This window comes from Eulemur rufifrons, chromosome 17 (assembly GCF_041146395.1).
Source record: "Eulemur rufifrons isolate Redbay chromosome 17, OSU_ERuf_1, whole genome shotgun sequence".
NCBI lineage: Eukaryota > Metazoa > Chordata > Mammalia > Primates > Lemuridae > Eulemur > Eulemur rufifrons.
This window is the reverse complement of record NC_090999.1, coordinates 24,674,970-24,688,349: the sequence shown is the minus strand read 5'-3', so window position 1 is coordinate 24,688,349 and position 13,380 is coordinate 24,674,970. Positions and strand designations below refer to the sequence as shown.

General features: G+C 31.6%; 1 protein-coding gene across 1 annotated transcript in view; it reads right to left on the bottom strand.

Moving 5' to 3' along the window:
* The window catches only part of NIPBL (NIPBL cohesin loading factor), a 184,513-nt gene that overhangs the window by 70,208 nt on the left and 100,925 nt on the right, over positions 1-13,380 (bottom strand). Inside the window, exon 10 of the mRNA XM_069492818.1 lies at positions 7,296-8,921. Coding sequence (XP_069348919.1) covers positions 7,296-8,921 — 1,626 coding nt within the window. The remainder of the gene's footprint in view (positions 1-7,295; positions 8,922-13,380) is intronic.

Sequence of the window (13,380 nt, the reverse complement as noted above, 5' to 3'; positions counted from 1 at the left end):
GTAAGGTTCAGATGTGCAAAGTCTTCTTGGCAATAGGAGTGATATAACTGGAATGTGCTTTAGAAATGTTACTCTAGTAGTAATTCGTGGGATGAACTGGAGGGGGGAGACATTAGAAGGGAAATCTTCTAAAAACTATTTGATATATGTATGAGAAAGGTATGGGAGAACATAAGTAGGTGCCATGTATTTAACAATTTTTGAAAGGTGGTAGAGCTACCATACCTACCACATTCCACTTTGGGGAAAAAAGGTTTAGGTCAATATACTAGCAACTATTTAACATGCTAAGATCACACAGAAACCATAAAATATAAAATCAAGGACAATAAACCCCATGTGTTGATATCTGTACTACCTTTAAGAATTTTAATCAATCTGAGCAAGTATTAAATTATCTTACCAGCTATTCAATTGACTATTATTATAACATGCTGAATGTGTAGACAATTTTAGTAACATCTATTTTATCACATTCTAGAAAATCATTTTTTTTTTTTTGAGACAGAGTCTCACTCTGTTGCCCAGGCTAGAGTGAGTGCCGTGGCGTCAGCCTAGCTCACAGCAACCTCAAACTCCTGGGCTCAAGCAATCCTCCTGTCTCAGCCTCCCGAGTAGCTGGGACTACAGGCATGCACCACCATGCCCGGCTAATTTTTTCTATATATTTTTAGCTGTCCATATAATTTCTTTCTATTTTTAGTAGAGATGGGGTCTCGCTCTTGCTCAGGCTGGTCTCGAACTCCTGAGCTCAAACAATCCGCCCACCTCGGCCTCCCAGAGTGCTAGGATTACAGGCGTGAGCCACCGCGCCCGGCCTAGAAAATCATTTTTTAACAAAGCTAGGAATGGCATCTTTTCTGATACTTTTTTGGCACCAATGTTATAAAATCATGTTTAATTTTAACCCATCTAGTCTTATCTTACTTCTTCTCCACTGTACACTAAGCATTAGTCAAATGTTTAAGTTCCCTATACTTGCCATGGTTTTTGTTTTTTCCCTCTATTCTTGTGTTAAAAACATACCTGATCCCCCTATTCCTTTGTACTCACCCAGCACCCTCTTCCTTAAGCTCGATATGGTCCTAACTGTGTTGTGTTTGCAGCATCTAGCACAGTGTTAGGAATGTTGAATGCTTAGTGTCATGATTAGAATACATTTGTCATCTTCCAAGAAATTTTTCCAGATGAAAAGCTGTTTTGAAATTGTAAAGGCAGTTCTTAGTCGTTCTATATTGATAATTAGAGAAGTGTACCCACAAAGGAAAAAGATAGGTATAGAAAATTAGTAATGTGACAAATTTAAAATATTTTAAAGGCAATTTAAGTTTATATACACTTAATTATTATATATTTATTATGTAATATCCTCCATTACATAAAGATAAGTACTCAGGAATATTAAATGTCCTGATAACATATATTCGGCTAATTTCATACTACAGTTAGAAATATTGAAGAAAAATTCTATCTACATCTATCTTTTTACATGCACATAAACGTACTCAGATGGCAGTGGGGAATGCAAATTTTAGGTCTCACCTGCTACAGAATAAACAATCTAGTTATCACATTCACCGTGTAAAATTTCAATTTTATATCACTATCAGGCTCAGCAAATACAGGCTACAAGATCAAATTTTCCCTATTATCTATTTTTATAAATAAACTTTTACTGGAATACAGCCATACACCACTTGTTTAGATATTGTCTATGGCTGCTTTCACATTACAACGTTAGAGATAATTGACCTGCAAAGTCTAAAATATTTACTATCTGGTCCTTCCAGAAAAAGTTTACTGACTGATAGTTATCACATCATATTTTATGCAAAATGGAACAAAGTGCCACCTACCCTAAAAGTATAGTCACTATATAGTTATATTCTGTACCATTTAGGTCACTATAAAGTGAATGAAGACAAAATACCAAGGAATTGGTTTGTAGGAACTGAAAAGGACACTATCATAAATAAAGAAGGAAAAAGAACAGATTTTAAGAAAAATTCAGTTTTAAACACTGCAGTTTTGATATTGATACCAGCACCACAGATTTCATCAATGTTCGGTTATTAAATTACAATGAAGAAGAACTATTAAAAACAACATGCTTTCTAAAAAGTTTATTACTTTAAAGATAATTTACTACTCAATATAGAAAAGTAGAAGGTGAAGATCAAATGATTCTTTCCTTGATATGTATACACAGTGAGAAAAATAAATTGTGGTAGCAGTATCTTCAAATATACATTAAATATAAAGTATATATAAATCAAAATGTATTTTCAAAAATTTCTTTGTTGGATAAATTCAATTAAAAATTGAATGACTACATTCCTCTATACAAAAAAAATTGAAGAGACTTTAGCTTTTACTATATCAATACTCATTTTGGTCCTCATAACTGCATAATATAAGAAGGAAATTGATTTCTCCATTTTAAAAGTAAATGAACCAAACTTGAAAGATTAAGACTTATTCAAGGTTTTTATCCCAGTGCTCTCTGTACTATAATTTATAGTTGGTTTAAAAGAGAATTTTCTCAAGTTGGCACATTAGAAGCCAGAAAGCGCTATTTTTTTGTGGGCACAGAAGGGAATCCATATTTCAAAAATTTTTATTTATATTAAAATATTAAGTAGGTATTCAGTATCTTAGTATCTGTAACAAACCCTTGTAATGAACAGCTTAATTTTCTTTAGAATAAAAGGGAATTCAATATGTAAGAGTAAAGATTATTTCTTCATAAATAGGAGTCTGTCTCAGAATTAATATTTTCTATTTCTAGAATTAATATTTTCTCCTCATCTGTCAATAATATAGCCATTTTTACAGATGGAAGAACCTTACAGAAGCTATGTTTTGGGGCTGACTTGAGCTATGGAATGGAGAGGAAAGAGTATACCTCCAGCAAACTTTAATTAATTTTTATGAAAAAGTTTCTATTTCATGCATCTCTGTAAATTGATATTAATGTCAACTATCAACTAAGTATAATTTGGACCAAAATTTCTACAAATGGAAATCACAGGCACAAGTTTTCAAAATATTTCTCTAAAATCACTCTCAACAACAGCTAGGCGCGCGCACACACACACACACACACACACACACACACACACAAAATCCCAGCTAGGTACATATTTTACAAACTTCTATAACAAATATTCTCTAAACATTTCCTAACATTATCACTGATACTAAAGTCTTTATAGAAACTGAAAATTTTCAGGAAGATATTTTATAAAACTGTTCAAATGAACCAAAATAAATGTCCACAGCAGTATCATCAAAGATTATTAAATATCACAATCTACTTTACAGAAAACACATCGAGAATTCCTCAACTTAGGAATTCATAAACTATGCCACAAATTACGCTTAGAAATAGTTATTTTCTCTCAAACTTACAGAAGCTGAGGATCCTAACCACAATCCAACTAGATTGTTTAGTGCTAGGTAAAAGACAACCAGGTAATGTACTTTAGTGATCACCATTAGCAGTAGATAACTGAGATGAAATAACTGTCCCTAGTAATGACTATAATCATCAGCTTATCAAGTAAGCAATATAGGTTAATCATTGTTGACTGCTAAAATTGTTAAATACATTCCCAGTGAAGACTACTTTCAGTAACTGTTACCCTTTTGTTTAAAAGAGATGATCCCAAATAAAAAACGGTATGAGATGTTTCCTGAAAGCACTGAGTCCAAGTAATGGAGAATAATACACTGGTTGGAAAGAAGTAGGAGGGAGAAGAAAAAATGGTATCTTTGGATGTAAAGCTAAGATATTTTGAGATACTCTGAAGTTCTTAAAAAAAAACAAACACACAAAGAAAACCCCCCAAACCAAATTGTAAATGTATATAATTAGAGACGCTAAACAGTTAATAACACAAAATGCATTTGTTAGTAGATAATCATACCAGTCTTTTTAAAGGATTTCATAACTTGATTATTTTAATTTGGTGACAAAGTACATTGGGGTATATTGGGGTAATATTCTGACAAAAAATTTAAAAATAAAGTATTTTTTGGCATTTAATATAGTGACTGAAGTATATTTTAATAGAAGATATTTTAAAAATTTAAAAAGGTTCCACAAAAGGTTATGTTGCCTGACTGCTCCTACCTCCCTCTAGCAATAAATAAACAAGATGATGGAAAGATTGGGAAGCTGACAGAGCTGGATGGAAATGGACTGATATTGAGCCCATCTTATAACAACTATAGATTAAAATAAAGGTAAAAGAGAAATTAAACAGACATGAATATGAGTAGGTATCCTTCAGATCTTAAAAAAAACTAGGTAGTTGCCAGGGTGAAGAAAGTTATGACAAAGTTTAGGCAACAAGAATTTGAAAATTAAGTAGCTCTTGAACTAAGGTGTTTTGTTGAGAATATAAAAGATGAGTATACAAATTTAACCTGCACACAAAAGCTTTTCTGAACACAGCAGCAACAAAATTTCTATTTAATTCTATAGGCATTTAATATGATCCCATTATGTAAGAGGTATTCCACTAGGTACTAGAAATATAGACATTGCCAAAGAAATCAAATCAAATGTAACAATGTCACCTGACCTTTAATACACTCATACAAAAGACAAAAATAAGTAATCTAAGTTATGACTCACAAATTTATACCTCTATCATACATTCAAAATTTATTACCTTAAAGTATATTCAAGGAATTTCAAATTACTCTACAGAATGAATATTTCATATATGAACATCAGGTAAAATATTTAAAGGATGGAATTTTGTGGCTCTTCCAAGAAAGGAAGACCCACCAAGAATTCTGGCCCTAGGAGTCAACCACAAAAGTATCCCAGCAATATTCAGAATAATTCCCTTACTTAGAAAAATATACTAAAGCATCAAAATATGTGATTTTCTATGAATCTCCAAAGAAAATGACAAGTAATGTGTACTACAAAGGGTCAATAATCCACAACTGTGCTTCATATACACACAGTAAAAAAACAATCTACAATTACCTAACTCTGCTATTGTTAACTGAGTAGCAGAGATCTAAAATAAAACCAAAATTAGAACACTACTAAAAAGATAATGGATATGAATCCTAAGACATAAATAAAACCAAAAGATATCTACATGGCATCCTGAAATAAATCTAGGCACTGAAATGTTTTTTCATGAAAAGTTCTGCTATTATAATTGCAGATATATTAATATATGTGTATGTATACACAAACATGCACATATACACACACATGTCACTCTAACAGGCAGACACCAAGAAGCCTACTTACACACTAACATGACCATATCAGGTATAACCATCTGCATTAAAAGTACACTTATAAGAAATATGTTTTATCACTAAAAAGACATTCATAGTCAATGAAATTACATGTGAAAAAATCATGGGAAATAATATAGCAATTACTAATTAGAAGCTATAGTCACTTCTTGATGTTCTTTAAGCAGTTGTAAAAGACTCTTTGTTAGAACAGAGCTTAGAAAGCAAGGCTAGTGTAAGTTGAGAAGGCAGGGAGATAAAGATGGTCCAGATCAAGGGAACAAGAGGGTACCACTTTCCATCTTTCATCTGACTCTTCTAAAATTGTATTACTATACTCTATTTTATAAATATAAGCTACTCCCAAACTTTTACTGCAAAATTTTAAACAAAATCTTTACCTAAAAGAAAATAATTCTGCTGCTAGCCCCCACATTCTACAACAACCTCTTTTCACATTAACAAATAATTCTGAAAAGATGCAAAGTTAAACAATAAAGACTACTTATTAATTAAGGTTAAAGTCTTAATTAATTTTTGTAGATCTGACTACCATAATTTAAAAATTAAAAACTTCACTAAAAAAGTACAAATATTAGTGATTCAGAAGGCAATCTTTTTTTTGTTTTTAAAAAATAGAACGAAAATAAATTAACAATGGAAAAAAGTATTTGACAAAAACCAAGTAAGAATAAGAAACAGATTAGCCACAAGTCATTTCTTTGAATAAAGAGTTCTTTATAGTAATACTATGTCTTAAAAGAGCTTTTTTGGTAGACAAGCTGCAACAGCATGTTACAAAAATAGTAACCATTACACTTTTTGTATCTCCTAAAACACTGCAGTGCTATGCAATTTTCTGGGATGATGTGAATGTTCTCTGCATTGTCCAATATGGTAGCCACTATTGGTGAAATTAATTTTAAAATTTTACTTAATTTCAATTTAAATAGCCAAAAGAGGCAATGGCTACCAAAAGGAACAATACAATTCTAGATTTCAAATATTTGTTGAACAATTAAATATAAGTTCTTAATAAATTTTTTTCACAGAAAACTTAGAATCAAATAAATTTTCAGTTCTATTGTCTCCAAAACCATATCTCAATCTAGTTAGATGGCATGGGCTAAATGGGTCTTGCCACATAGCATCATACAAAATATATTTTAAACACTAGTACACAAAGGAATACAAAATTATATTTTCTGAACAAATGGCCATTACATTTTTAGCACTTAAGATGTTTCTCCCCTCCTGGAAATAATCTTAAGTAATAAACGAACTTAATTTAACAACCATTCAAAAATAACACCCCCCCCACACCAATTTACTTATGATTTAACCCAATTTAAGAGGTAAATACCATTCCCTATTACCTTGACATACGAAAGGACAAAACTTTATTTTTAAAATATAAAACATATTTGACCATCTCCTCCACAAAATCAAAAATAACCTTTTATATAATTTATTCTAAACTATACAAACTATTTGTCAATCATTAAAACTCAGGTAAGTCTATAAGAAAATAGTACTATCAGACATTTAATATTCTTAAAATAGTTTATAACGTTGATTCTTATATACCACATAACTTTATTGAGATGCTGCAAATTAAAATTCAATTTATTACCTCATTGTAGAATGGAATACCCCTACAGTCAAGATAACTTTCTAGAGAGTTCTTAAGTATATCTATTCTAACACATAATTCACTTGATTAAAAAGCAACTTTCAGAAATATCTGAAATAATAGCAAAAGAACTTATCTCTATAGAATCAAATAGTAGTAAAATTCATGACTGAGTAGTGAGTGGGAGAAAAAAATGGTGAGAAGAAAAAAAGTGTTCAGTGATAACTTTTTATCTATATTCCTGAAAACAATTTACTATTCTCTGACATGAAGGTTATATTGTCATGCAGTAGCTTTCTAATTTTTATAAATTTCCATTTTTTTAATACTTAATAACCTTAAAACTTAAAACTGACTATAATACAAATGACATCAGTATAAGTATTCTTACCTTTATTTGACTTTGATGGTTTATTCTTGATAGGTTTAAGGGAACTTCTTGATTTATCCTCTCTATCTTTAATAAGTTTCTGAACATCATCCAAGGATAGTTTTTGCAGAACAACTACAGGCTTAGCTCCTTTATTTAGATCTTCAACTAGTCCCATTTTTTCTACTTTGTCTTTCTGCTCCCCTTTCATTTCCATTTTCTTTGTCTCCTGAGTAATATTGCCATCTTTATCCCGCTTGATTTTTGGAATGACAAAATTTTTCAATGCACCAGACCTGCCCCCCAACAAATAACTTGGAAATTCTGCCTTATTGTCAGGGTGCACTTTATTACTGTCTACTTTACTCTTGTTACCCTCTGTCCTTTTGTCATCTTTAGTATTTGGTGATTTAAAACCAGGTTTATCAGGTCTTGATTTATTAGAATCTCCTTGTTTAACACGAGGACTGTCAGGTCTCGATTTTTGTTCCCCAGAGGATGGTCTTTCCCTTGAGTCCCCTGACTCATGTCTGTGTTTTCTTTCTAGTTTATCAGTTTTTGAACTATCAGATTTAATGCCATGTTCGTTTCTACTAGAGGATCTCAATGTTTCTGGTCTTCGAACCCTAGACTGATCCCCTCGATGTCGCTCTGATTCACCTCTGTCATCTGATTTTTGTTTACTATCATGGTCACGTCTTAGTGACTCAGAAATAGATCGTCCATCAGGTCTCTGCTTTAAGGCTTCAGCTCGTTCTGATTTTAACCGAGGTGAGTCAGATTTAATATCCTGTTTATGTTTAGACACTTCAGGTTTTTTCTCTGTTGATGGCTTTCCCGAATCCCTCCTATTGTCATGCCTATGTTTTGGTGTTTCAGGCCGGCCTTCATTTTTTTGCTTTGGAGTTTCAGGCCGGCCCTCACCTTTTTGTTTTGGAGTTTCAGGCCGTCCATCACCCTTCTGTTTCGGGGTTTCAGGGCGCCCATCACTCTTTTGTTTTGGAGTTTCAGGCCGGCTTTCACCCTTTTGCTTTGGGGTTTCAGGTCTTGATTTTGTTGTTTCTGACCTGCCATTATTTTGTTTGTTGTCATTTGGTTTTGTGTCAGACAGTCTATTTTCATTCTGTTTAGGCTCAATTACAGTGCTCTCATTTTGTTTGGATTCGGTCGTTCTGCTCTCATTCTGTTTAAGTTCTTCTGTTTGGGTCTCAATTTTAGTTTCTACCTTATTTTCACTTGATTTTGTCTCTACCAATCGGTTTTCATTTGGTTTCGATTCTGATAATCTATTTTCATTTTGTTTCATTTCACTCTTTGAAAGCTCAGGATCAGACTTTTTTTTAGTTGTCTCAGGATGGTTTTCCGGTGTAGATTTAAGACTTCCAATAATATCTTCCTGAAGAACAGAAATAGGTGCATCATTAAATTGTTTGATTTCTTCAGGCTTTTTTATGGAGTCTGAATCCTGAGTTATAGAAGCCTGAGAGTCCACTCTTCCTGCCTGATGAAGATCAATGCTAACCATTAATGCTGGCCTTGACCCATTTCCCGTAGAACCCGTCTCCTGAGAAGCTGGTCTATTACCTCCTGTAGCACCCCCAGCCTCCTGTGGGTAAGAATCTTGTTTTCTTTTTTTCAAAGGCTTATCTGAAATTTAAAGATAAATATTCCATATCAGTAATAGACATGTATTCTTATCTTATTAAAAACCCTATGGATTTTGACTATCTTTTTAAAGTTACAATGTTTTTCAAATGTAGTGAAATGCAAATGTAAATATGTATATATAAAATAGTAAGCATGAATGACATAAAACTTGGAAAACCAAGGTTTGAGGAAATATTCATGCTTAATGGACCTCAATAAATCTTAGTGACCATAGTAAAAAGTAATTTTTACTATGTATTTAAGTATTAACATAATATTTAAAGTATTTAACAACATACTTTTTTAAAAGTATATAAATAAGTGCAATAATACAAAATGAATAGAACTTATAATACAAACATATATCTATGTTCATAATGTTAACGATAAACCAGATTCTTCATATAAGATAAGGCAACCAGTTATAAATCATATATTCTCACTTCAGATTATTTTAACTGTTAATCAAATACTACAAATAGTCCCAAATCTGCCAATATAACCAAACAGGAAATATAAGTTTTCATTAAATGTAAGATAAATATGGAAAAGAGCAAAGCTTGAAAGAAAATAGAAATCATGCCACTGGGGGAAAAGGCAAATGAGTAAGAAAAAGAATCTAATAATTTGTCATTAAACTTTAATTAGAATTCAAATTCTTTTAAGTGTTAACAGTGCAAATGGAGTTTAAAAGCTAGCCACAATGTTAGAAGTAAATTTAAATGATAGAAGTAAATTTAAAATAAGGAAGCAATTATATCATATATACAAATCAGAAGCATATAAGAACTTTTTAGATAAATCCTGTCTTAAGCAACTTGCACTAAAGAAAAATGTTTCTGCTCTTCAACATAAAGTTCTAGGGGGTCTACACTGGTCTCAGAAAGAAATAATTTAAAGTATTCTGAAATGTAAAGACAAAGACATATACAAACACAAATTCAACACCGCAATAAAATGTCAAGGTATTTGGAACAACTATGTATTTCTGTGCATGGTTCCCCAAAAGAGGTTGCTAGGTCATTTTCCGTAAGTTGAATTTCCAGTTAAGTGTTGGGAATAGTTACATTACAGTACCTTGAGGTTTTTCCTGCTTTTATTTACTTGCTGAATTCCTTGACTATGTTTTAAAAGTCATTTTAGTCATTTTAACAACCTCTAAATTCTCTTATAATATTCACTAATGTGATATCATGTAAAGAAAACAGTATCACAAGATTAAAAGTCTAACTGAGAACTGAAAAACTGCCCCTTACTGTTAGAGAAGCAAGTTCTGAGATTTTTTTCTAATGGTAATGCTTTTATACACCTAAGTTCCATTGTTTTCTTCTTAAAGCAAGAATTAGCAGTTCATTCCAGTTTAAAATCTAATAAAATGTAATGAAAATTTACCTCAGATATTTTTTAGTTATTTTTCATAAAACTAAGTTATTGTACTCCTTCAGTTATCCTGAAGTCAAACCTACTATCACACATGATCCATTTGCAAAACAATATCATAATAACAACATATTATCATTAAATTGTTTTCCCTAGTTAAAACTAACGTTGTAAGAATTTATCTGCAGCTTTCTTCATCAATACCTATGAAAAAAGCACGCAGAATAGTAAATTTATGTTTATAGACTCCTCTTTTTGAATGTTCTATCATACAAAATAATCTTTATATCTTGCCATATGACACATCAAACAAATACTATCTCATATATAGGATGCTTTATCACCTTATACTTATCCCTAAATCCTTTATAACAAGAATCTAGAAATTCAAATAGTATACCTAAGATTTCTATGTTTTCAATGAAATATTCCTTTGTAAAAGCCATTAAAATGGTAACTTAAGCATACTTAAGAACTAAAATGACAAAGATCTGAGGCATCTAAAGATTTCTCTTAAGAAGTCTGTGGCTCATCCTTTTGTAAATATGAGCAGTTTTCAGAAAAACATTAAAATAGCTTAGAAAGCCTGATTTTAAAAGGATTACAAAATACTCAAGAGTCTATACATCACTGACCTCAATCCAATTTACCTTTTGTCATTAAAATGGAAATTCAACAAATAAGTTAATTTCAAAGAAACTATGTTCAATTTAAACAATAGAGCCTATGATTATTTATAATAAAAAATGTATGAAAGCATTTGCACATAAGTAACGTATTAAGATTGAGAAGGATGTTATCATTTTTTTCCACGATAAATAAAATATTGCTAAATACTAAGTTCTAATTGTTCAACTATTGGAAAGTACTTCACTTCTCTTCTGTAAATCCCAGAAAAATTATATCACTGTTGTGGGATTTCTCAGATATGTTAAGAGCATGCACATTCTGATTCACTTCGTCTGACTCATTTTCACCATGAACTTACTCCTGTAAAATGGCTCTGAATCTGTATAGGTCACTTTTGTCTATCCACTTTTGTTATCAGTCTTCATTACATCATAATCTTTACCTAATGATGGAAAGCCTTCTCTATGATGAATCATTTTAGTATCTGAGACACTGATTACCTTTAAGCCCTCTTCAGCATTGGGAACTGTAAGATTAGCTATATATCAGAACATATATATTCCTGAAGAAAATGCATACAAAAGGATTATTATAATTTCAAAACCAACATCACTTGTTATCCAGATGCTGATATTTTGAAAATAAGATCCAGTCCTTACAGAAACTCTGAACTCAATTATGCTTACAAATAAAACAAACTATAAAACTTACTTAAATCTATTGTAAGTTATAAATAAAACCACATAGAGCAGAAAGTACAATAATTGTATACATAGTAGCCAATTACAAAAAATGAAAATATCCCACCCCTAAACTATAGTACAGGCCAAGTAGCTAACTGTTCTATTACTGTCCTAAATCCCAGTCTCTTATTTCAAATGACAGTAGGCAATAATTTACTTCTTAAGGGTTATGATGCAAGAATATTATAACATTATAAAAAACATTAGTGAAGCTAAGCCATTCCTTATGCTTGCTAATATGGAAAGTGGACCTTGGGAAAAGATGAAATAGGCAAAGATGAAAAAAGGAACTCTCTCTTTGACAAAAGAAAGCAGGAATTTTCAGCACATGAAAGAGGTATTAATGTCTATGATGGGTCATCCCAGAAGCAAAGATGAATAACTTTTTAAAATTATTTTTTGTAATTACAGATGCTAAAGTGTGAGCAAAAAAGCATTGAGAAAAAGGTCCTTTTGGAATATAAAATAATAGGGTACAGTGTTACCTTATCAGTATATATACAGAACTGCCCAAAGAAGAGAGAACAGGCAAAAGGGACATAAATATCTAGCAGCCAGAAAAATGTTTTCTGTGTGGAACAGGGACACATTAAGGTCTACCACAGCCTAGGTAAAATATTTCTTAAGAATACTCTATCCCTTTTCTTGAATTCCACAATTATTAGCTACATTTGTTGAACTTTCTAATCTTATTTATATAGTATAGCTTTTTCTATTTTTGGTTATTGAGTTTGGTTACTGGTTACTTGTCTCATAGTAAACGAACATACTTGGCAGGCAAACGAAGACTCTAAAGTATCTTGTTTACTCCATATCATCGGTAACACAATAGTTGCAAAAAAAAAGTTCTCAGTGCCAAAACTTAGAATATACTAAATGTGAATTTTAGAATTTAGTCCAAAAAGTAAAAATAATGGTAACTAGTGATGAATTCATTTCAAGGAAGTATTTCATATTTCAAGAGCTAACTATAAAATCACCACTTTAGAACAATTTTGTTTTTATTTATGACCTCACCTACAAAATGGACCAATATACACACCTTTAATCTTTCCAAAATCTCAAGGTAACCACTTATATAAAAAATATTATCCCATCCCACAATGCAGAAACTGAATGTGAAATGTCAAAGGTCAAATCAAGTGTCAGGTGGCACCTAAATTCCAAAAGTTTTCAAATACAGTCATGTATCACTTAACAATGGGAATACATTTTGCGAAATCCATTGTTAGGTAATTTCGTTGTGCAAACACCTGAGAGTGTTGTATTTACACAAATGTAGATGGTATAGCCTACTATATACCTAGACTATATGGTATAGCCTATTGCTCCTAGGCTACACATCTGTACAGCATGTTACTGTACTGAATACTGTAGGTGAATCTAACACAATAATAAGTATTTGTGTACCTATATATATCTAAACATAGAAAAGGTATAGTAAAAACTAGTAAAAACACAGTATTATAATCTTACGGGACCACTATTGTACATGCAGTCCAGTATGACTGAAACGTTGTTATGGGGTGCATGATTGTAAATCAATGAAATAACAGAACATCGCTTTCAGAAAGCAAGTTGGAAATGACAACACTAATTTAAAGGCAGCAAAACCTATCTGAATCCTAATAGTACCAGGTAACTCTGTATTTTCACCAAATTTGTAAGCCAACTCTTGTTCATTCAACTTTTTAGTTATTTTTGCG